Source organism: Rattus rattus, chromosome 12 (genome assembly GCF_011064425.1).
Source record: "Rattus rattus isolate New Zealand chromosome 12, Rrattus_CSIRO_v1, whole genome shotgun sequence".
Classification (NCBI taxonomy): Eukaryota; Metazoa; Chordata; class Mammalia; order Rodentia; family Muridae; genus Rattus; species Rattus rattus.
Window position 1 is genome coordinate 52,035,208 of NC_046165.1, and position 26,831 is coordinate 52,062,038.

Consider the following 26,831-nt stretch of genomic DNA (forward strand, 5'->3'; position numbering starts at 1 on the left):
TGTTTGAAGCATGTCTACGGCTAAGATGGAGAGACTGAGATTAATTGCATTGAGAAAGGCTGACTCTGAGATGCCAAGCATAACCTTGTTCTCTGGTTTACTTTCATGAAGAGCGTTTTGGTCAAGCATAGCAAGCTTAAAAAGAAAAAAATACAAAATGTATGGTTCAAAGAGTAAAAGGGTACCAGGAAGTAAAATGGAGCTAAATACTATGTTGAAGGATATTAAATGGAATTAAGGGAGTGGGGCAAGATCCCACCTTATTGTTTATGCATTCGCAGTTGAACGAAGGATACTTAAACCTGGTTATTGTTTTCATTTGGACTTTTAATCTGGCATGAACCACAGTCCAGAAATGGAGGGCAAAATTTGAAGTGTGGCCTGTGTTTTTTCTGTGTTCAGATCTTGAGGCATAACGCCTATGAAAATATTAGGCCCAGGCATGGTGGTATATACCTTTAATACCAGGAGACAAAGGCATCCCTCCCTCTCTCCTTTCCTTCCTGTTCTCTCTTCCTCCCTCCTTCCTTTCTTTTTTCCTTCCTTCCTATCAGTGTCTTTATTAGGCTTAATATTCCTATTAGTCTTATTATAACCTGTAAAATAATTTAATGCTTATAACTTAGTATTATGAGAAAATTAGTTTAATGTTTTTAATTAAGAGAAAGAAAATGTTAACTGTATGACCTTACCTGCAAAGTGACTAACACAGCCTGAAAGGTGAAAAAGTGAAAATGTGTGTGTACAGAGAATGGGACTGGAGGGAACATACCTCAGTGTAATAAAGATTGTATGTGTCACACTCACATCATTCCAAATAGAGAAAACTTGAAGCAATCTAGTTAAAAACAGGATCAAGATAGACTGTCCACTCGTCCCACTCGTTGTCAGTATCGTAATTGAAGCACTGGCTAGAGCACATAAGGCAAGAGGAGTAAATAAAAGGGATACCAATAGGTAAAGAAATCATTTCTATTTGCAGATGATACATTAGACATAATGTGAGTTTAACAATAAACCTAACCAAGGAGGTGAAAGACATCTATCATGAAAACTTTGAGTAGCTCTCTAATGAAATAAATTGGGGGTAGTAGAAAATGTAATAACCTACCAAGCTCATTGATTTATATAATTCATATTGTGAATATGAACATCTTAAGATTACAAATTCCATAGAACCCCAATAAAATTTACATGATATTCTTCACAACAGTAGAAAAAGTGTTCTACAGTGTTACTGTAGCTTTTGTTCCCCTGAAGTAATAGTCGTCTCCAAGGCTTACTGCCTCCGTCTGCTAACTTGGGCCTACTCCTGGGAGCTTTTAGCTACTGTACAATCTATTCTAGGCCTAGAATGGTTTTAGACTTTGAGACTTATGCTGAATAAGCTCATTCTTTCTAGTTCTTTTTTGAGTTTGGCTGGCTGGTTCAACTCAACTCTTCTGGCTCAAACTGTTTTCCAAGTTGACTGACTCAGTCTGGCTTCTCTCTGTGCTACTCTCTTAAATTTCTCTTTGTTCTTGTGAGAAGTGGGCATATCCTATTTTGCCAGATATTTCTCTGATTCATCACCTTGTCTACCCCTCAGTTTCAAACGTGGGTGCTCCCTTGTTTGGGATTGAAAATGGGGGCAAGAGCATGTCTGTATTCCAGCTAAGGAGATTAAAGGTGTGTGCTAATGTTGAGACACACCATAACGGGAAACAGGTTTTTCCAGTAAACAACATAGTCTTTGGGTTCACAGTTTGATCAAATATCCTGCAACACTAAAGTTCATATGGAAGTAAAAAAGAATCCAGGTAGCGAAAGCAGCCCTGAACAGAAAGAACAATGCTAGAGAGATCACTATGCCAGATTTCAAGTTGTATTACAGAGCTAGAATAATGAAGACATCATGGTGCTGGCACTAAATCAGACATGTAGGTCAGTGGAACAGAATACAAGACCCCAAATTCAAATGCACTTAAATTAAAGTGATCTGATACTTGATAAAGTTGCCAAAAATATATGCTAGAGAAAAGACAATATCTTTACTAAATGATGCAGGGAAAACTAGATGCCCACATGGAAAAGAATGCATTAGTTACATATCATCATTCTGTACAAAACATCAGCTTGAAATAGATCCAAGACCTCAGTATGAATCCTGAACACCGAAACTGGTAGAAGAAAACATAGTAAGACCTCCAAAATACAGATAGAGAAAAAGGGTTTCTGACCAGGACTCCCTTTGTTCAAGAATTAAGAAATTGATAAATGGGACATCATAAACCTCAAAAGCTTCCACACAGGAAAGGATCCATCAATGAAGTGAAGAGGAAAGCGTGCAGAGAGAATATTGCCAGGCATACATCTGAGAGGCTTACTATTCAGAATCACCAAGAATTCAAAACAGTCAGGAGAGCAAACGACCAAATTAAAGAATGGGCTATCAGACTGAACAGAGAGTTCTCAAAAGAAATTAAAATTAAATTAAAACATAAAAATGTTCAACACCCTTAGCAGTTATGGAAATGCAAATTAAAGCTACTTTGAGATTTTATGTTATTCCAGTCAGAATAGCTAAGATCCAGAAAACAACTGACAAATGCTGCTGGTGATACAGGGGCAGGGGAATGCTCATTCACCATGGCTGGGATTGCAAACTGGGATAGCAATCATGGAAATCAGTGTGAAAAACCATATAAACCTAAAAATACATCTCTATATGACCCATGTATACCACTTCCCAGAGGACTGAAGTATCTTACTATAGAAATTTTTGCTCAGTTGTGTTCATTGTCAGTATGTTCACAATAGTTAAGGTGGAAGCAGCCTAGATGGCTTTCTGATGATGGATGAATAATGAAAAAGTAGTACATACACAGATGAATTCTACATACACAAATGAAGTCTATTCAGCTTTAAAGAAAAACGTGCTTGCTTACTATCTATGCTTATTACTGGAGTGCTACACCCATGTTCTGGAAACATGGCTTTATAAATACCTTTGAATTAACTGACAAATGAATAAAAACAAAGTAGTTTCAAGAAAAAAAGAAAAGAAAAAGAAATTGCAGGCAAATGGATGGAACTGTAAATACTCAGAGGTAACCCAGTCCCAGAAAGGTGAGTGCTGCATTCTTCTGTATTTGTGGTTCCTAGTTCTTAATCTTTGGTTTTGATGGTATAACTGAGGAATAGCCACAGAAAAAGCAGAAAGAGGCATTGCGATGGGAGGAAGCCCTAAACGGGGATAGTGGACACTAGTGCTCTGCAGAGGGAAAAGGTAGAAACAGGGTGGGGGAGTAAGGCTAGTACAGAGGGAGAGACAGAGTGATGGGATAAATAAAGCTAGAAGTTTTCAAAATGCCATTGACATATTAACTTACTTTAAAATACATACATACATACATACATGTATGTATGTGCCTGGCTGTGCTTACTCTGTCTCTGTCTGTCTGTCTGTCTCTTTGTGTCTCTCTCTCTCTCTCTCTCTCTCTCTCTCTCTCTCTCTCTCTCTCTCACACACACACACACACACACACACATAGAGTTAGCCCACATGGGGTGGGGTGATAATGCTCCCCACAGAAGCTATAAAATATCTTTTTTTCACAAGATATATAAGACAAGGGATACCTCCTTTAGTGATTTTGATCCCTGTCAGGGTGGGGTATCCAAGAAACACTCAAAATTATATAAGCTATTGCCATTGCCATGGTTAATGTCCCAGAACTTGAAGGTAAGAACCTGTTGCTGAAGACACCATATACATCTGTCACAGGACTTGGAAAACTTCAGTTGGTACTGGCCTAAAAGTCTTCTCCCTGTGGTTAGCGTTGTTAAGGACCAAAAGTGCTGTACAAGCTGCCAAGGGAGAAGAGTAATCAACAGTCCTACTGAGTTGTAAATCCTGTGAAACACAGGGATTGGCCCAGAAAAATATCCCTACTGGTGCAGTAGTGACACTTAAGTCTTGGGAGCAACCCACAGCTCTCTAATTAGAGGTAAGTCCCTCTCAATAGGAAGGAATTCTTGCCTGGTCTATAAACCAAGCCAAGAACTTGTGTCCTAAAGGACACCCAGTTGCTGCCATTTTCATAAATTAATATAGCATTTGACCATACTCTGAATATTTATCCTTACACCTACAGATAAATGCAATTCTTCATCAGAGAAGCTTCTTTTAAAAAATATTTTTATATCTGTTTGAGTGGTTGCCTGCATGTGTACATGTATACTACATATGTGCCTGGTGCATGCGGAGGCCAGAAAGGACATTAGCTACCCTGGAACTAGAGATGCAGGTGGTTGTAGGCCACCATGTGAGTAGCAGGAAATACACCCAGGTTCTCTGCAAGAACGTCCAGTGCTCTCAACAGCTATGCTATCACTCCAGCCTCAGGAGACTTCTTTTTGCAACAGATGGAGGTTACACAGAGATGCACAGTGGGGCGAATGTAGAAAATAAATGATCACGGAGTTGCCAGCTCCAGTTAATACATCTGTAATACAACCCTACACTTAAGGCTTGGGAACATCACAGAAGAGAGATCAGAATTGTAGAAATCAAAGGACCAAGAAGACTGGTCAAGGTAACGTCTTTTACACAGGACAGGGATGCTGCATTCCCTAACTCAACAAACTAGGTACCCGTGCACAGGTACCAGCTAATTACATGCCAAAGTAGATGGAAAATTTATGGAGTCTCAACTCTAAATGGAGAGCTGTAGACAGTCAGTGGCTTTTGAAGGAGGAAGTTTTCTCTTGGGACAAGTTCTCTGAAAGCTTTCCAAATCTTAAATAGTTACCCCTAAACACATGGAACGTGTGTGTGTGTGTGTGTGTGTGTGTGTGTGTGTGTGTGTGTGTGTGTGTGTGTGTGTGTATGTATGTATATGTATGTAATTATAAATAAAAAAGTTATGAATTCAGGATGGGGGTACAACACAGGAAGAGTTGGAAGAGGGAGGTGACAAAATGATGTAACTGCAATGTATTTATGTATGAAATTCTCAGAGTAAAATTTTATTGTAAAGAAGAATGCATTGAATTTCATTCCTGCCCTTTTATTGCTTTTCTGGGTGTTGATTGGTTGGTTTATTTGTTGAGACCAGGTCTTCCTATGTAGTCTTGGTTAGCCTGGGACTCCTTATGGAGTCCAGAATTACCTGGAATTCATAAAGAGGTGCCTGCTTCTGCCTCCTGAATATACTACCGTGCCCAGCTTCCTTACTATATTAATGATCTTGAGCAAATAAGACTTTTTGTTTGCTTTTTATGTATGCCATAGGTGTTACTAACTTCTGCCAAGAAGATATGATGCTATACTGAGCTACTACCCTTACTGTCCTCAGACTTACTAGTTAAAAGGCTCAGCATTAGTGATGTGGTCACTTTCAGCTATAATAGGAAGGTACAGATACATATATGTTTCCTAAAACCCTTGTTAAGCTAGTAATCTACATCAAACAATTTTCCTATAGGAATAAATATTGGAGATGAATTGAGAGCATTATAGTTTATACAATGTACTTTGCATCAGTGTGCATGTATTTTTTCTCATCCTTGTCTGATTGTGACAACTGCAACAAACTTATAAACATACTTGCTTTTTATTTTCATAATATCCTCAACTATTTTATTACACCATTTTCTCCAATTAATAGCAGAGTCCACCATAGACTTTGTCATAACACTTTGACACACTACTAGCAGTTTTTGAAACAGTCGATTTTCAGGTAGGTTTGTCAAGGCAAACACAACTATTTTATTGGGTATCCTTGCTTATACTGTGAACCTAATTTAGCCCTTTTACAGCCACATAACATAGAATAATAGTTGTCTCTATTTTAAGCTAAGGAAAGTAAGATACACACATTTTAACTTTTCAGGTCTCACAGCTACAGGAGTTTGATGGGACAGCTCCAGAGTCCTGCACGATTTAGGGCTTAGCCTACCTAGGGTGAAGAGGAATGAAGAAAGTACAAACATATGTACAGAAAAGGTGGGATTCCATGTGCATTTTGCTGGAATCTCAGCTTGTTTAGAGAACTGAGTTTGCTAACCTTAGCAGGAGGACTCTGTAGGGACTCATAGGCACAGTCATCCCTGAGGAGGAAGCCACAGTTGACACTTTTCTGTATACACTGCTTTTAGCTGACATTCCATAGTTCCTGGAGTTATTACTAGACCCCAAAAGGTTCTACCATCCCCTAAGCCTGAGCCAAGAAAGCCTTGCCTTTTTTCCTATGCATCTGGTGTGTCCAGGTCCTTGCATGGCTATATCCCTGACAGTATGACACGTACACTCAGGACTTCACCTGCTCCCTACAAAAATCTGCTGCATGCAATCACTAATTATAATAAAATAACAAATAATGCTCAAAGTCATTTGAAAATATTTTGTTACAATGGCTAAAATAATATCATTCACTCAGTATTGACAGGAATAGAGTAGAATTTCAACAGGTTAGACTTTTGTTTCATAAACAGTAAAAGACTTTTAAGCAGAGGGGAAAGCAAGTGGTTTGTTTTTAATTCATTTTAGCAGTAGTATTTGAGGGGTGTTTATTGCAAGAGACTGGTGACAAGAAGACCCACTAGGAGGATACTGAGATAGTTTTAGCTTGTTACTCCTTAGCAACAGCAGTAGGAGAGAAGGGTTGAAACTGTCAGAACTTCACAGTTAATGGTATGAGATGAGCAGGAAGAAGAAAATCTAGTGTAACCCTCAAGTTTCTAATAAAATAAAGCCATGGGAAATACAGAAGGTAGAGTGTGTATTGAAAGGAGAACAACTGATTTGAATTTCATGTGGATTTCATATTATACACCTAGAGCCCAGAAGAAAAGTCTGCAGAGGTGCAGAATCCCACGCCTTTATGAGTATAACTAATAAGGCCATCTTGAGAGTTGATGTAGAAAACTGGCCAAGAACAAACCTCCAGGAAAGCAACACCTAAAAAAACAGAACACAAGCCATGAAGCACTTAAAAGACATGATCAGAAGATTGAAATTAAGGATTTCAAGGGGAAGCAGATATTTGTCAGTAATTTTAATTAGATTTGTCACTAAGGGTTTGATCTTAGTTGCCGTTACCAGTTGCTGAAATCCAAAGTGTTGGCGGAGCTCAGTCCCCTCTCCAGAAGAATTTGTTTCTTTATGTTTCTAGCCTAATCTCGGTAGAGTGGTCTGGAGGAAAAATTTGATTGTGGTTGGTTGAAGTATGATTTTTGAAGCCTTCTGGTTTTGTTTGGTAGACTGGATCCTCAGGTAATCATTCTCTCCTAAAGCAAGGTTTTCCACAAAATGATTTTATTGGCATTATGTGTTCACAAGAGGAGATTAATTTTATAATTTTGTAATGGAGATATCTTTAGACACACGCAGTGGTGTCCAACAATGTTTTACTCCAACTTAATTAGAAATGTTTGTACATTTTCATAAAATATATGAAAAACAAAGCATGAACTAATAAGATAGTTACAGCCAGTTTAACCCAAAGGAGTAAGTACCGAGAAAACTCAAGTCTTACTACTTTAAAGAGGCAACCCATATAGAAGTAAAACGATGCAAAACATGAACTCAGTAATGTACAATATGAACAAGACTGTCCAATTTTTTAAATCTGCATTCTAAGTAGTAGTGAGACTGCATTGATAGAACCTCTCATGCAATGTGTGCTGAAAGGAGTAATATAGTAGGGAAAGTATTTGGCACTGCTCTTCAAAAATAGCAATTATATAATCCTAAGCCTAGCATTTTTCTTCCTGGGTAGAGAAGAGTATCTTGAAGAAAGATGTGGGCCAAGAGACCTACAGAAATATCTCCCTTTAGAGTTTAGTCTGTCTCCATTTCTCCTTTAGTGATGTTAGCAAGTCTCATGGATTAGTGCCCATTTATCAGAGACAGTGGGATTTATCTCTCAGACTATATCTTTGAATCTCAGACTAGTTAAGGCATTATGTTCTGATGCTTTGGAACATCTTAAATGTCACATGTTCACATCTTGGCATCTTATCTCTAGCCCATTTCATCCATTTGGGGGCTTATAGGTTCAGTCCTTTGGTGCTTTCTATTACTGGGTGGTGGGCTATATAGAAATGCTTAACTTGGGGTCTTCAAGTGTTGTACCATAGTCCATCAAGCAATGTGTATGTTAGAGGAATCCTTATTTAAAGATACAATTCAGATAATGTCTTAAAGTCCGTGAGTGAATCCCTTGTTTCACTCACAATAAAAGCCAAAAATCTGACATTGTCTTACAAGGTCCAGGAGAATGTTTTTCCTGTCTCCCCAATACCTCTCTGGCCATTTCCCTCTAGTAACTCTAGCACTTTAAGGCAACTTGAGCATGCCTGTCCATTTGGTACTGGCTGCCTTCTCTTTGAAAAAATGATCTTTCCTCACATACCCTCTCACATTAAATCTTTACTCAAAAGCGACCTTCTCAGTGAAACTGAGACTGATCACTATTTTGAATTTCAATTCTTAGCTCTGCCAGGCAGCATCTCTCTGTACTAAGCCATCCTTCTTATCCTGCTCTACTTCTTTTCTTCTGTCATATTATTTACTACTTTCAGACATGTTTTCATTTTTCTTTTTTTTTAAGAGAATACTCCTTTTTATTTACCGTCATTTGTTCAAAATAACATTGTAATGATAAAATATTTTGGTAAGGCTATAGGAAAAAAATTACATATATTGGAAAGGTAATTCCAGATAAAGAAAACAAGCAATTTGTACAATGTTGTATTCAGATTTTCACTTATTCCAAGTATCTATAGAATTAAAACAATGATGATTATAGTAATATTTTTTGTTTGTTACATCCACAAAATTTTATATGCCTATAACAATCTTTTTTTTTTCTCCGTCTTTATTTAATTGGGTATTTCTTATTTACATTTCAATTGTTATTCCCCTTCCCAGTTTCTGGGCCAATATCCCCCAACCCCTCCCCCTCCCCTTCTATATGGGCTTCCCCTCCCCATCCTCCCTCCACTACCACCCTCCCCACAACAATCACGTTCACTGGGGGTTCAGCCTTGGCAGGACCAAGGGCTTCCCCTTCCACTGGTGCTCTTACTAGGCTATTCATTGCTACCTATGAGGTTGGAGCCCAGGGTCAGTCCATGTTATAGTCTTTGGGTAGTGGTTTAGTCCCCGGAAGCTCTGGTTGGTTGGCATTGTTGTTCATATGGGGTCACGAGCCCCTTCAAGCTCTTTCAGTCCCTTCAACATACATACTTGCAAACATATATGGTTTATCTCAATCTGATTGAGATATGTATTCATTATTTTAAAATTTTTTAAATGGGGTTGTAGTTTAAATAGGAATGGCCCTCATAGATTTATGTGTTTGGATACTTGGTCATAGGGAGTTGTACTATCAGGACATGTGGCCTTGTTGGAGGAAGTATGCCCCTGTGGGATGGGGGGGGAGGAGGACGGGAGGAGGACGGGAGGAGGGTTGATGTTCAAGCTTGGCCCGTGTGGCACAGTCTTTCCTTCCTGCTCATGGATCAAGAATTCTCAGCTCTGTCTCTAGCAATTTGTCGGACTGGATGCTGCCATGCTTCCTGCCATGAAGATGATGGACTAAACCTCTGAAACTGTAAACCAGTCCCAATGAAATGTTTTCCTCTATAAGAGTTGCTGTGGTCATGGTGTCTCTTCACAGAGATAAAAGCTTAAGACAAGGGTATAAGTGCCAAGGCATGCATATGGACAATTTGCAGGAATTCAGTTGTGTTTGTCCACCATGTGGAAACTAGGGGTTGAATTTAGGCTGTCAAGTGCTAACAGCAACCTCCTTTATCCTGAACCACCTCTTCAAAAGTAAGATGTATCCATTTTCATTTACTAATCTGCCCCCAATGCCTAGACAAAGTCTAGCATGAGGAGGATGACGTTACAAAAGATAATACTATCTAATGTTTATAAGCGTCAAAATTAAGTAAGTTGATTAGATTGTTTTCCTTCTAGTATTTCTTTTCATGGTACTGGAATGGGACCTAGGACCTTGTGCATTGTTAGGCTAGCTAAGTAGTCTACCATTAATATACTTCCCAACTAGAAAACTGTAAGGATAAGAATGAGAGCAGCATTTAGAGGAGCAGAAGCACGAGAGGTACAGTATGGCTTGATGGAGAGTAGGTACAGCAGTATCCATCGCTGGGGTCACTTCAGTGTGCTTAATGGCTGGCATGATTTTCTTTTCTACCCATCAAATATTGTCTAACAAGTTTTTATTAGTAATTTAAAAGGGAATATTAGGTCTCTTTATACTAATTTTGGTAAGATTAGCTGTGAAACAGGATGTAGTTATAGTTGTAAGAAATAAGATGGGCTTCCAAATTCAGCTTTAAGAACAAAGCAGGTACTGGAGCAGAGAAATCATAGATCTAGAGTTTGGACATTGAAGTCACTGTCTTGAATGACAGCAAGTGTTGGGGCAGAAAGAAAAAACACAGCTCACTGTCAAAATACTCAGAGAACTTCAGAGGGCAGAGTGGCAGCAGTGAGAGAGGTCCAGGAAGTAAGCGCCCATCCCACAGCCTCAGGGGAAATTCGGTCATAATGGAATAAAAGGTCAACAGTTAACCTTCTCCACTCAGAACAAGTGTCTCTTCTCCTCTGGGGTGTCTGACATCCCTTAATTGAGTCAAGTTGACTGTGTCTTGTCAGGTTTAATTTTTTATCTTCAGGAGAGAAACTGGGCCTTTAAATACCACCTGCCCTTAACATGTGATTATCATATGAAGCAACCCTGCCTTTGCCTGTGTACCCTCAACAAGTTACTTACTTAGCTGTTCCTGCCTCAGTTTCTCTAGTAATGATGCTGCTTGCATTAACAAGTAGAACACTCCAGATGGTCCCTCTCAACTATGTAATCATTAGTTTTGAGAGTCAAATGATCATACTTTTACTTAGAATAATGATCAGTTATTGTGTGGCACCAAACTGTATTTCAGGCACTTCCTTGTCTAACTTGAGTCTCCCAACAGTGCTTTGAGGTTGATCATATTAACTTTTCCACAGGAGACAGATTCCAATAGTACTTCGCTGCCATGCTAGTTAAGTATTAGAACTCATTATAACTTTCATCCGGTACTCAAAGCCATTTCCCCACTGTGCTACATGTCACAAATACCAGCTATTACTTTTATGTGTGTGTAAGCAATTAATAAAGTTCCTCTGAATTTATATGACATCTTAATTGACATAGCATCATATTTTTCACCTCTTGTAACAGTAGTTTTCACTTTCCTGCTTTTTGGTATGTTTATTTTATAAATAATGTATTTATACGTTATAGAGCAAGAATACTATCCACTAAGAATCTTTTCTTAATGCCAAGAGTAAGTTCTATTTTTAAAATAATCATTAAAAAGAAAGTACACTGACAATAAAAGCAGAAACCTTCATTAGCTTTCAAGGAAAACAAAACAAGCCTGAAATATATTCCACCTGTAAGGAACTTCTCATTCACTTCCATTGTGTGCGCAGTTCACTATGTGTTACAGACATTGCTTAAATATTAAGCCTGAAATGCTCACAAATCATACACAAATATTTTGGTTCAAGGCCTTGGAATTAATTTTACCCCTAACTTTCTATGTGAAAGCCAGCAGCAGGCTGGGTTAATAACACAAAAGAGGATGGTTTTCCATCGAATGCGTATCCACCAGGTTCCTTTGATTAGCGTTTACTTTGGCTCTTAAGGCAGAACGGGTTCATTCAGGGAAGCAGCTGAAGAAGCCTTTTAGTCGTTTTGGGTGAAGAAGCCTTTAAATCGTTTGGGCAGCACCCAAGCGGACGCTTTGCGCTGTTTCCTCTCCCGGGCTTTCCCGGTTCACTGTAGGTCACGTGATATCGGTCACGTGACTCGGTCAAAGGATCTTTTCCTCTTACCAGCTTTGAGGGGAAAAAAAAAGCGAAACTGTTCTCCAATTAAAGCTGCTAACGTGTACTACGCCGTTTCCTTGTTGGATTTTCTTGTTCGCTGACTGCTGCTCCTGTAGAAACAAAATGAGTGGTAAGATTTGCTGTTTTTGAACATTCGCTTTTATTTTAAAACATAGGAAGCTTTGTATTCTAAAGCCGTGTTGTGTGTTTTTAATGTCAAATCTGTTCGCTATAAAAATACTACAAATTGTTATGTGGTTATGAAAATTGTAGACTATGATCTAGAGTGATTTTAAATTTCACAGCATGTCCCATTCTGTCTGGCTTCTTGATTTTTTTCGTGTTTTCTCTTTTAAAACTGATCTGAAAATTGGCACCAGATAATTTGGAAGCCATTGTGCACGGCAGCAGTCAGCAGCCCGTTGCATATTTAATTTTAAATGCTTGGACAAATCTGTAGTTTCGGGTTTTGTTTTTTTTTTTTTTTCTAAAAACGAAAGAAAGATATTTCTTGAATATAAATGAAGATTAACAAGGAAACAATAGGTTTGGTTTGTGTTAGGTAAAATAAATTAGGTATAAATTATTGATGGTACTTTTAAGAATTTGGGTGGGGAGTTTCTCGAATTTAAGGCAAATGACAAATAGAATTGTACCCTCTTTTGCAGATTTTTAAAATAAGAAGTCGACCCTTAATAGTAATGCAATCTCTCTGTGCTTTGGGGTAAATTTTGCCTAAAGCTTGTCAATTCTGAAGGAGCTGTTAGGTGTACCTACATTTGTTCAGGTACAGCTTTCTTGTGCCAGTTGTACATGTTGTGTACTCCTATCTTTCCTGGACACAGTCTGCTTTGCTGCACACAAATTTAAGACAGTTTGTGGTTAATCTTCTAGAACTTTCTGAGTTACAAAGTATTGTTGCACCTAGGAGGTAATAAGCATTGTGTTAATAAGTGTTCACGGGTTTTAGAGTTCTGTTACTATAGACACAGAACAGGCAAAATGGTGCTGCCAGCATTGTGGATCTGAATATCAGTACTTGTGTTTACTGTTTATGTATTGGGGGTGTGGTAGGTTTGTGTTCAATGTTGACTATATCCCACCATTATTTTAGATAATGTACATAGCACTGATGAATTGCCTTTTTAAAATCCATGTGGCATTTCTGCCTCCCAATTAGAAAATTTACTTAAGTAGTCAAAGTGATCACATCAGAAAGGAGTTTTTTGTGAAACTAAATGAATTGTTTCAGCAGCTATCAAAGTAAAGTGAACTGAGTACAGTGGCAGTCCTAGCATTGTGGAGGCTGAGATAGGAGCTGTGGCTGCCTCACCTAGAAGTTACTGCTCTAATATCACAGAGAAACAAAACACCGGTTCAGTTGTTTTCATTAAAGAACAGTTCTGCTTTTGAAGATGCCTGTCTGCATTCTTTCACTTCCACATCATCTTCATCAATCCCTGACATCAATGACTTTATTAAACTTTGCAGTGGGTGCAAAGAGTCTTCAGTCTGAGCTTAGTTCATAGTCAGAGCTCGGTAAATAATATTTTTTCTATTAAGTAAACAAATACAATTGTCAACAAAATCTTTGTTTCTCAGTCATTTAATATTTAAGTCAAATCTTACAATTTAGAAGGCTGATTTACTGGCTTATGTGAATTAGTTAATGAATAAAAATGACTATTAGTGTACAATTATTCCCCTTTCTCCAGAGAGCAGAAATGAAGCCTTTCTGTGTAGAGATTTTAAAGAGGCTCTCACAAGTGCTACTTAGCAAACTCATAGGTAATGTTTACTTAAATTTAGAATTGTGTTTCTGCTGTTATGCTTTCCAAGGAAATAAAAACAAAGGTAGCCTTAATTTCCTTAGAGGCAAGACCTAATGACTAGTAGCAGTTACTGACCGTGAGTAGCATTTCAATGTTCATGTGATGTATATCCTGAAAAATTAAACTGTTGGCTTTTTAAATTCCTGCTGTACCACTTGGGCAAACTTAAGTTCCCTCTGCCTCATTTTCTGTCTGGATAATGGGTAATGTTAAATATAGTTGTTTAAATGATTATGAAGAGAAAAATGTTAAAAACATGGCTTATAGTATTAGTGTTCATGACTTATGATTAAGATAATACTTAGAGGGGGGTGGAGAGTGACTCAGAATTTAAAAGCACTTGTTGCTCTTACAGAGGACCTGGGTTCAGCTTTTAGCATTGACATAGATAACTGCAGTTCCAGGGGATCCAGCACTCTCTTCCGACCTTCACAAGCACGAGACACAGGACAAGCACACATGAAGACAAAGCACTCACATAAAATAATTTGCTTTGGTGCTGTGCTGTTTCTTAGCCAGAGAACACTTGCTGGCCAGGCCTGAGCACTCCAACTCCCCGAATTTTCCAGGTTTCTTTTGGACAAGAGTGTTGCTAACACTTGTGTAGGTAACGCAGTATACTGCATGAGTCTGCTTGCTTTCGAGTAACTACTTCAGCCCTGCTCTCCTTCTCGTTCTTTTTCCTCCCTCTATTTTCCCTCCTTTTCTCCATTTACTGTTTCCTCCCTTCCTGCTTCTCTCTTGTCTTTCTTCTCTTTCTCCTCTCCCTCCCATTTCTCTTCAGCTCCCCTTATCTGACATGATTTAGTACTTTTCTTCTCAAAGCCCAATATCTTAACATTTCCCTTTCTCTTTCTTCTTAGCCCCCCTGTCACGCCAGGTTGTTCTGACTTCCCCTCGCCCCTCCCTAAAAAGACTGCAATCTGGATTTGCTGGGACCTGCTTGCTTTTCAGTCACAGTGGCCCTAACCAGTGGTACCATTCACCCCAAGAGCAGATTTTCTACATGTAAAAGAGATCACCTCCCCCTACCCCCTGGCATTTTTTTTTTTTACCAGATCTGATACACTTTCTTCTTAGAAAAGATAATAATATATATATAAGATTTCTTTCAACAGATTAAAAACTGGAGCATATGGAATACTGCAGTTTAAAGTTATTGGGAGAAAAATCCAAAAGAGATATTTTTCTAAAAAGTTATTTATAGCAAGTGAGGTTTTTGTTTTAGAAAGGATAAAACTTCCAAGAATACTTATTCTCAGAAAGGTGAAGAGAGAATAAGATCCCATTTATAAAGGTTATCTGGAAAAGTGACACCGTAAAAGTAGAAGACAGAGTGCAAGTGAAGCTCACATGGTTTACAGTGTCCCTGTATTCAGGAACAGCAAGCTTTTCTCAGAGTAAACGCACATGTACACTCCTCCAGGTGTTCTTAGCCGCAAGGACAGGACCACTCTACACTGCACAAGTCCTTACCCTTACAGAACTCTTCAAAGACCTTACTGTTCCTCCTCACTACTCCTCCTTCTGCCTTTGTGTATGTATTGGGGGGGGTGTCCTTTTCCATTTCTAATTGGTTGTTTTTAAATACAAAGTTCAGTTTGATTTTCCTACTTGCACAATCATTAGAGTCACATGGGGTATTTGTACAATGAATAATGATTGAAGATTGTAAACTGACTAGTTTTAAGGTTTTACATGTTACTCATAAGTGTAAGAACTGAGCGAGTGTGGGAAATGTAGATGTACTTAACGATAATGCATACTCTTCATAAAGTAAATGTTACATAAAAACTTATATGTTATCATATATAACATATTAAATTTTACATAAAACATAGAGTAATGGTATATAAAAACTTGTTAATCTTCATTCTTTCCATGGAATAAGATCACAGCCACTGTTGGCTTCATGTTTAGCTTAGGTGAAGTAGTCATGCTGTTGTCCGCCTCACCTTGCTAAGCGCTGATGGATTATTGCATCATTTCTGTAACCCATTCAGGTCCTGCTCAGGTTCCAATGATGTCCCCAAATGGTTCCGTGCCTCCTATTTATGTGCCTCCTGGATATGCCCCACAGGTATGCTTTTTGTGTGTATTTCTTTATATGTATGTATAGATGTAGATATGTGTGTATGTAGATAAACAGGTAGATAATGTTACTCTCCTTGACATTGATTCTGGTGAAAATATGCTGTTAAAGATCTGGATATTCTCCAAAGCAGTATCTTCTATAAGTCCATTTCAAATATTTACTATATTTGGAAAGGAGGGAAGAATACATTGGTACTATTCAGCACTCAGAGTTACCTTTGGGCACTAAACTCCAAGAGAGGTTTTAGTGTCTGATCTCTTTGAATATGCACATTGTATAGCTAAGTTGCCTACACATAGCTCTTTAGATGATTGACTTAAGTAAGACAGGAGAGAAGACCTTCGAGTACTCCAGTAATCATGTGGACACAGTGTGGCAAATAGAATTTGTTTCCATGTCTCCTTATAGCCCAGGCTGACCTCAGACTTACAGTCCTCCTGCCTCCTGAGAGTCTGGATGGCATGTGTGTGACACTGTACCTGCCTCCCAGAGAAGAGCACTTAAGCCTGCAGGCCTGAGACTGAGGAGACGACTGTAATCCACACTGAAGCCCTTCTGCAACCCTGAGGACTGGGGGATATCATTGCTGTCCTCACTGTAGCCATTCCCTATAGCCCTGAGACTGAGCTCAGTGCCTTCTGTCTCCTAACCTCATGTGAATTGCCAATCTAAAGAATTAAGTATAGCTCGGTTGGAAATACAGGCAAATGGAATTAAATGGTAGAACTGAGACGTTAGCGTTGTCCACTACTGCGATTCCTTCTGTTCAGTGCTTGCTGCAGCAAGTTCCTGTTAGGGACACTTAACATTCTCTGCTAGAGAGCAAATCTGCATTTAGGTACTCTTCAGACCATGTCTTTCTCCCTGAGGATAGTGGAATATCGGTAGGCTATTGTGGTAGATTCTTGTTTAGATTATGAAACATACCTCTATGACAGAAGAAATTAGTATGGAGGATAGACATTGCCTGAAATAGTCAGGAAACCTGGATCTTTTATCTCAAACCTTTGCTGGTTGTTGGGTTTGGGGCATATCAACTTCCTTGACTCCGTGTACCCTCCTTGTGATGTGATGAAGACACGAGGCTGTGTATTTAAATACCCTGTAATCTTTGTAGGGTAGGCTCTGGTCACTGACACTACTTAAGCACATTGAGCCCTTCATTTACTGTAGCTCCCATTCTACATACAAGTTTAACTGACTTGCTCACTGCCGTATTCCAGACCTGTGCCTGGTCCCTGACCTTGAAACGTAGGAAAGCATTAATGTGATTTACTCCAGATTTTGTTGGCATCATGTCTATTATTTCTTCTGCTCTGTTGCTCTTCCTCAGAACTTTGTTCATTTATATGGAAACCGCTCTCAAGCATAATTCAGTTCAAACATTTACTGAGTATTATCATTGCCAAACTGAGTTCCATGCTGTTCACATAAGGATGAGTGGGACCATTATTCCAGTTATAGGGTATTCTTGTAGAGGTGTTGGTGGTTTGAATTTTGTTTGTGGTAGTGGTTTTTTTATTTGGGGCTTGTTTTGGCTTATCGTTTGATAGGTTCTCACTATGTAGCTAGACTGGCCTTAAGTTCATGATCCTCTTGATTCTGCTTTCTAGTACTGGAATTCGAGGAATGAATCCCTGTGCCAGTCCTATTCTGTTGTCTTACAACACTTTCTGTTTTTATGACAACCCTCAACCTTCTCATTTCAATCTATCATGAATGTAGAAGCAGAGTTTTCAAGCCCTTAGTCACCTTTATTGATATAGCTGTGTTTATCAGTTTGTTGATTAATTTTCTTCCTGGGGAAGATAATGTTTACCAGTTCTTATACACAGCAGTGTTCCACAGATGTGTAGTGGAGTGCATCAGTCATCCTTGAGGATGAGAGAGGCAAGACTCTGCCTCCCTCTAAAGATTACAAAGTTGGTTTTTTTAGGAAGAAGCAAACAAAAATGATAATCAGTGGACAGATGGGTCTGTTACAGGAGAGGAAAGGCAGAAGCGACTAGAGCTCAGTTGGGCAGTGCTCCATAACAGCGTTGCAGAGCAAGCCATGGGGAAGGTGGTAAGCGGGGTCTACAGAAAGGTAGGCATTCGCCTTGCCTTTATGGCTGCAAACTGATTCTAGAAACAGAAACGGCCATTGCAGATGACCTAAGCTGGAGGTCTGTCCCATGCCGAGGAGCAGCGCGAGTCTAGTAGAACTGAATACAAAGAGAGAGTGAGGCCAAGGTTACCCAACTTACTTGGGGACTCCAGTCACTCTACCCTCAACGCCAAACAGCTAGTGGGGTAAATACTTAGAAGTCAGCCCATCATCTCTAGATTGAGGTGCTAACTCCCTAGACAGGGAGAAACTAAGGAGATAGGAGCTCCCTTTTAGTTAATTTTATATTCTTGTACTCAGATGTAGTAGGTATCCCACAAATATTTGTCAAATAAATTGACGAATTTTAATAATAATCTTCGTGGAAGGATTGTGGGAAGCTAGTGAATTTATTACTATTCTCTTAATTTAAAAAATCAAGATTGCCTCTAGAAAATGTATTAGTTTGAAGTATATATATATATGAGATAATCCAAAGACAAAAATACAGTCTTTTGAAATATTCTAAGTATACAGTAAGACTATATGCTCAGGTCCTCATTACCAGCAGTTAGCATAACTCAGTTCAATGACACATGATTTCTAATACTAGAAGACGTTAGTAAGATCCACATTGCACTCACAGCTAAGCACTTGACTGTTGCAGTAAATATTTGAAATACCCACAGACCCTCGCTAGCTGGCGTCATCAAGCCTTATGTTAGCAGGCTCTGTTCATCTCAGCCAGTTCTAGGGCACCATGTCACACTGCCTCTAGCTATTCTCTGTCCCTGCAGCAGCCACAGCTCTGGCTTTCTGCAGAAGAACTCTGCTCAGATTCACAGCACCTGCCCCCTAATGGTTATAGTATCAACTCCCAGCAACCCGTTAAAATCAATACTCAATAAGCTTGTAACTTAGCAGTCGGATTTATCTAAGTAAATTTACAGTCCACAAAACGTCCACACAATAAACTCAGAGCCAGTTGATAATGATAAAAACAGCCCACCTAGATAAGTCAAATTGACTTATAAAAACCCATCCCTTAAGATTATTCATAACTACCTCTGGCCATTTAGGCCACATGGATCTTGGTCTTCTTTCTCTGCCTCCATTTTGGTTCTTTCCCTTTCTCTAGCCTTACAAAAACTCTGTCTCCACCTTACTTTTTCACTGCCCAATCACAGACCTTGCCCTATCTTGTGTCTGCCCTCACCTATATAGAGGCAACAATCTACGCTTGTCACATTGTCCAAAACCTGACCCATGAGCATAATGCTGGCACAACAAGAAGCCAGGAGTAGAAGGAAAGATCGAGGCACGCGTGTGGATATAAGAAAATGCAAGTTGTTTGGTTTGGCAGAAATGAAGCGGTACAAATATTAATAACCACTGTCTAGTCTCCTTTTAGCATTTTATACTGTGAGCAACCTCAGTTGTTAGATTTCTAGTATGTTTGCCCTTAAAAGGCAGGAAGGAAGCTTCAAACCAGGCAGGTTGTTTAGAAAAGATACTTTGTGGTCTGTAAACCAAGACTATCTGTCTGTCTGTCTGTCTGTCTGTCTGTCTGTCTATCTATCTATCTATATATACATATACACACACACACACACACACACACACACACACACACATATATATACCTTTCTTATTGATAAGCTCTGAGCCTATCCTTTCTATTGGGTATAATAATGAGTGAGCTGTTAGTGTTCCTTAACAAGAAGGGGATTTAGCTCAGTGGTAGAGCGCTTGCCTAGGAAGCGCAAGGCCCTGGGTTCAGTCCCCAGCTCCGAAAAAAAGAACCAAAAAAAAAGGGAAGACTGTGAGAGAGTGAAATATTTGCCAGAGAAGTTAAGATATCAAAAGAGAAACAAAATAAAAGAATTGTAAAGTTTAACAAAGCAAATAGTGACAAGAACAGAAGAAACTGCAACCCATGACAGATAAGAACTTATTTCTTACAAGCCTTGCATTGCAACATAGAATAACTTAATATTTTAGTAATGAAGTTAATGACTTACTGAAAAGTTTATGAAATACCTCACTGTAACTCCTGGATGACATCACAAATATGGGTGGCAATTAAGTCCCCTAGCACTTTCATAAAAAAATAATCAGGAGGGGGAAGGTGTGAGTCCAGCATTTGAAGATAGAAAGAAATTTCCCAAGCTGAGTGACTAGACCAACAGAATTGGAGAACACTGGCTTTAGTGAAAGAATTTACCTTAGGAAATAGAGTGGGCATCCATCTGTTAAGGAAGACCTCTCATGTCAGCCACTGACCTCCACATGCTTATGGTCTTCTTGAGCTAGACATGGTAGCTCATAACTAATTCAGGGCTTGAAAGGTAGAAATGGAGTGACCAGGTTCAAGGCTAGCCTGGGATATAAAGTGGACCCCACCCCACCCCCCGCCACCCCCACCTTAGCCATTAGTCTTTTTGTTTGTTTTAGTGCCGTGGAGGTGGTGTTTTCAGATGAGAGGGTTCCTGTAGGAGTGTAGATTTTGTAAAGTAGGGGAAAGACCCATGTTAGCTTAATTATAAGTTTCAAGTTACTCTTTTAAGCTGTGCTTGCTTTTTAAGCTTACATTATGTCAGCAGCTAGTGGTGAATCAGTACATTCTTCAAAGCTTCTGCATCCTAGCGAATCCCAATGCTGTCTTTGGAAAGCAGCCAGATGGGAAGAGAAGGGGTATGGAAAGACTAGAAGAAAGCTTAAGGAGTTCAGATGAGGACAAGAGGGTGGAGGCTGTGTGTGGACTCACATGCGCGCACGTGTGTGTGTGTGTGTGTGTGTGTGTGTGTGTGTTTATGCATGCTTGTTCCTGTACAAGCACTTGGGTGTCAGGAAATAAGGATTTCCTGGCAGGGTGCACAGGTACTAGTATTTATTATTTAAAACTTCAAGATGGGGAGCTTATCAAGCCTTGGAGGGAAGCAAAGATTGGAGGAGACATGAACTAATCATACACATCATTTTTTTTTAAATCTAGTACCAGTACTGGTAATAAGAAAAACAAAATAGATTGACCTTAGACTGGTCACTGAAGCCAGGAAAGCACAAACTACAGTATAAAATACCAAATACGGAGCACAACCTTTCTGCCTTCAATGGAAGAAATAAGGCTTTGCCTAATTAAGATTAGGTGCTACATGTAGTTAATGAATTGGTTATCTGTACTTTAATTTTTATTAGCAATCTAACTTACCTTACTGCTTTTACTTTACTCCTTACAGCCAGAGGACCCGCTGATGTGACATTCAGTGTCTACATGCTGGCTATTTCTTAGCAGCTGGGCCTCTGGAGACCTAAGGCAGCTTTGAGGTGTCTGGACCTAACTCTTAAGTTATAGCCTCCTAAATAATTATTGAAGTGCTGAAGTGGTCTGTGCTCTTTTGGTTCTGGTCCAGATCTTTGTTGCTTTTGTGTTGGTTTGTTTGGTTTGGATTGGTTTGGTTTGGTTTGGTTTGGTTCATGTTTCCCAGTGACATTTCTGCTGTTAACAGTTTTTCTTTTGTAATTGTGGTTAAAAAAAACAAAAACAAAAAAACAAAAACAAAAAAAAAAACACACAGCACATATTTTATTAAATTGTTAAATTTTTAGGTGTAGAACTCAGTGACATCAAATATGTTCAATATTCCATCATCCACAGAACTCCTCAACACTGATCAGAAGTAAAGCTGCGAACCAACTTAGTAATAACTCTCCACTCTCCTCAGCTTGTCCACTGTGTTAGTAAGGATATGGAGTTAGGAGTCAAACTGCCTGGATTCTAACATGAGTTCCTGCACACTGCTACCTGTATGGTCCTGGGCAATTTATTTGACATCTCTATGCCTAGATTTTTCCATCTAAAATGGAGATAATAGTATCTAATTTACAGTATTATTATAAGAATTAAATAATTTGCAATGAACAGTAAAAAACAAAATGTCTCCAGTCCACTGCTCTTAGCAGCCATAACCCTGTTTCTCTATTCCCTTTTGCAAGACTTCCGAAATCGTGCTGTGAGCTCTAATTCTCTCTACTTCCTCTTTAAACCCACCCCAGCCAGTTTTCCCTCTGAATTTCCCAAAACTGTTTTCGTGGAGTCACAGTTTTATAACCCATTAGATAAATCATTGGTCAATTCTTATTATCCATCTACCCGACCTATTATCTTTTTACAGGTTGAGCCTTCCCCCTTGCCAAATTTTAAAAAGACTTCTAAACTCCACAAAGGAATTGTGGTTTCTTCCTGCCACATAGGCTGTCCTTTGATCTTTCTGGAAGTGCAAACTGGTTCTTACTGGTCTGCTAAACATTTCCAATTAGATGTCTTAGAAATTTATTAAATTCTTACCCTTGAATCCTTTTTAAAATTCTGAATGCTAAACCCCATAAACTCTTAACTTTTTCTGTGTAGCCTTGCTTGTCACAGTTAGTGAGCACAGTCTTATCCTTTCTTTCCACATGGAATCATCAGCTAACTTCGTGCCTTTAAATACATGCACCTGTTGGCCGCTTCTAAACCCCTCCTGCCTGCACCCTGACCTACCCACTGTAGCCCACAGTAGCCCAACATCAGCTTTTGCCTAGGTGACAAGTGGTGGCTTTCAGAAGTTTCCTCACTTTTGTCCTTCATGTCTCTGTTCTCAATTTAGCAGCCAGAATAATCCTATCAAATAGAGGCTTGTATTAAGATTTCTAGACCTGTTTCTGTAGACATTTTCTCTGGGTAATTTTTACTCTTGGTTCATCCCCTGTGTTATAAGACAATTAGCAGCATTCCTGACGTCTGTACTCCACTAAGACCCCAAAATGTCTCCAAACACAACTAAATGTTCTCTGGAGGGCACGAATGAGCTCTGGATTACAAAACTCTAGGCTAAATCACCATGCTGCACAGAGTTCTCTTAAATTGTCCATTTCTTTGTTTTGCTCAAAAATATTTTTTAATGGAAGAGATAATTTTATAACTGGATTTGGATGGATAGATAGAATTCACCTGTTTATAGATTAAGAGGAAACAAAATGAAAAGGAAAATGATCTCAACAGAAGGACAAGATACAGAATGACAAGCCATCATCAAGACCATCCTCACTGCAGCTAGAGAGTAGGATTTGGTGAAAAGGAAAATAGAAAGGCCGACTGCTGTGGAGATGACTCATGGACACTTGCCTCAGAAGCAGTGGGAATGAACTACATGAATGCCTGGGAATGCAGAAGCAGGGGAGGCTGGCTAATAGGACTGGGTGGTCAGCAAGCTTTGCATTTGATTAAGAAACTCTGCCTCAAAATAATAAGGTAGAAGAATAATTAAGATCCCTGACATTAACCTCAGGCCTCTACAAAGACACATACTTGCACATATACCTTCACTCGTACATCATGTGCACATGCATACCACACAAAGACACACAAGGGAAGATAATTGGAACAGTATTGAGAACTAAAAATCCTTTCAGGGTGAGTTGTCTTCTAGGAATTAGGAATGAGAAGGATAATATGGAGTGCTGTCATGGCAGACATTGGGGTCTACTTTACTCAGAGTCTGTTTCAAGATCTGCTAATGTGTCCTCTTTTAGGACTGAGGCTGAAAAGGGTATATGCCACTCCATACTCCCTTCAAGTTGGGTTCCACATACATCTGCTTCCGTGTGCTGTACACTTGCTGAAGATTTGAGGCATTTCATTGGGAGGAGGATTCAGTACAGACTCAGCAGTACATAGAAATACCATGTGTTGTGTAATATATATATACATATATATACATATGTTATATATGTATATAATATATATATACTAAATATATTACATATAAGCAATGAAATCATTTGGTATTCTAGTCCAGTGTTGTGGAGAAATCCTATCACACTTCAATAGAAAGTGTCTCAGCTTGATTTGTATCCACATACATGTTATACTTATCAAATACAAGACTTGCTATCCTTAAATATAAAAGGATTTGTTTTTAAATGAGCACTTTTGTATAATAATTTTTCTGTTTTTCTGAAGTGCTAGATATATTATTAACTTTCGGTGTAGACAGATTCCTAATTTTGAGATTAAAAATTTTATACCTTTTAGCCATTCCTGTCTGTCCTGAAGCCCTCACATTCCTAAAGGTCCTGTGAGATCCAAAGGGGATTTATTATTTTTTTTAAAAAAATTGATTCTCAGAGTTGTGATACTTTAGACTGTGGCAGTATACGGTGTGGAGCATTGTTTTGGTTTGTTGGTTTCTTCAGACAGAATATCACTGTGTAGACCAGGCTGACCTGGAACTCTGGGATCCTATTGCCTCAGCCTCTGGGTAGTGGGATATCAGTTATACAGCACCACTGTATAACTGCTGAGTTCTAGAAAAGGGCGCAATGCCACAAATGCTTTGATTAGCCTGAACCTAAACTGTCTGGTGCTCTTTAGTCTTCTTCACAGCTTGTTTTTGATCCACCCTCAGTTATGATATAGAAAACAAGATTCTTGACCATATTATGCCCAAACCACCATATGTATCTGATAAGCTAAATACCCACTATTCCAGCCCAATGTTCATTCATGGTATAGCCATTGGTATTTTAAGATCTGCTTTAGATAACATTCATACTGTATAGCAAGAACTGCTTTGTTGTTTAGTGCTGATTTAATCCCTATATATGTTCAATAAATTTTTTTCATGGTTACTCTGTCTTTTGAATCCTAATAGTACACACATTTTTTAGTACATTTGAAGAGAGTCGCTTATTTCCTTCAGAAGAGACTTGTAACCTGATGTTCATTTTATAGGTTATTGAAGACAATGGTGTTCGGAGAGTCGTTGTGGTTCCGCAATCACCAGAGTTTCATCCTGGTGGCCACACAGTTATCCACCGCTCCCCACATCCTCCTCTGCCTGGTTTCATTCCCGTCCCAACCATGATGCCCCCTCCACCACGCCATATGTACTCACCAGTGACTGGAGCTGGCGACATGGCAACACAGTATATGCCACAGTATCAGTCTTCACAAGTATATGCAGATGTAGGTAAGATATCTCAAAGATCCCTGCCTTGTTGTGACCATCCCTTACGTGGACAGAAGAGATGCTCGCTTCATGTCACAGAAAGGACACTACACATGGTAATGATAGCAAAGTGCGTCTCTGTTACCCAAGTACTATTTAGGAACTTTATCTTCATGATGCAACAGGTCTCCAGCTAACAGTTAAATAAGCAAAATCAGTGTAGTGAATATTTAGCAGGGTCATGTTAAAGGATGGCTCTCCTCTAAGGAGATTTTTAAACCTTTTGTTTTTTTTAAACCTTAAAGGCTGTGATACTACTACAAAAAGTTCCTGGATTCTATGAGGAATTGAGAAGCTCAAAGTTACCTTCAGTCAATAAATTGCTGAAAAGACAAACCTAACACACACGCGTGCACACATATACACACACCTCAATTTTTTTCTTTGCTGTGGCTTTAAACACCTTTCTACTTACAGCCCAAGTTTTATATCTTCTATGAGAATCTCCTTTTCTGATACTCATTCCCATTCTGTTGCCAGAACGTAACTACAGCAGCCTCAATTTAAAAGAAAACTGTGTAGCACAATCTCTAGGTAATAAGGAAAAATGTGCACATTACACTTGGCAGTGTCCGAAGGAAAGTGAAAGGGCATAAATGCACCACCCAGCTAAGATGGTGGAAGACAAGCGTCACCTTCAGGAGTCTCTTCGTGAATGTGACAGTAGGTCTGAGGAGCTGACAGTGCTGGTTTTCTAGTCAGTAAATGCTTCCTTTCCATTCATGTTGTTTGGATTCTCAGTATGGGACACTGTTGTGGAGATGGACTTCATTGTACAATGTTCTTATGAATGCATTAACTCCTATCATTCCCTAGTAACATTCCCAAGATAGGAAGAAGCGGGGTTCAGAAGGATTGTCCCTGAAAGGTCATGTTAGTTACTGTTGTGGTTTTCATTCTCTCAGATCTATTGTTACAATTTAGTCTATTTTCTCCATGGATACTCTTTATTTTATCTTGACTAGATAAAATGTAAGCTTATCTGTGCAAACAAACTACATTTAAAACGGGTACTAAGTATAGTTCTCACATAGCCTTACCCATTTTTAACTGTGTATTCAGTGTAATTTTCTATTTACTGTATCCTACAGAGAATAAAGTTTGTTTATATATATTTTTTTCTCTCAATAGATTATCCTTTGTCTGAAGTGTTTCAAAATCTGGATATTTTACACATACATGTACATTGATACACAAGATATCTTGGGAATGATATGTAAGAGATTGTAACACAAAACTCTTTTATACACATATCCTGAAGATAATTTTCATATAATATTTAATAATTTTGCATAGCCCATCACCATTCAGGTGTGGCGTTTTGTATTTGTGTCTTATCAGCACTCAAAGTTCCAGACTTGGGAGCCTTTCAGATTTCAGATTTTAGATTAGGGATTTGTAATTCTAAGCTATTTCTGCTGTCCCAGAGAGAACCCTTGGACTTGTCAAATAGTCTGTCCTGATTTCTTCTTTTGCCCCCACCCCTTCAGCTACTTTCTGTCTCTGTGTTTTTGCCTGTTCCAGACTTTTCACTGACATGCATATAGTGATGGATGTGCAACATTTATAATATTCCTGTAAGATGTAATATTTTCTGCCTGGGTTTTTAACTTGAGTTTCATCTATGTTGTGACATGCAGTAGCATTTCATCAGCTTTGCGGTTGAAGTTTAGACTTGTGTGCACATCACACTTTGTACCATCCACTCATTAGATGATGGCATTTGATACTTTGACTGAGTGAGTGATGCAGATCTCAACGCCAGCATGTTGTACACTTCTGAGTAGAAGGCTGGGGCATGTGTGAGTAGCACCTGCCATGCTGTCTGCTCACTGGTTCCCTCATTTTCTGTCCCTACTAGCAGTGTATA

General features: G+C 39.0%; 1 protein-coding gene across 1 annotated transcript in view; it reads left to right on the top strand.

Moving 5' to 3' along the window:
* The window catches only part of Fndc3a (fibronectin type III domain containing 3A), a 161,809-nt gene that overhangs the window by 82,295 nt on the left and 52,683 nt on the right, over positions 1-26,831 (top strand). Inside the window, 2 exon segments of the mRNA XM_032918062.1 lie at positions 15,732-15,808; positions 24,685-24,922. Coding sequence (XP_032773953.1) covers positions 15,732-15,808; positions 24,685-24,922 — 315 coding nt within the window.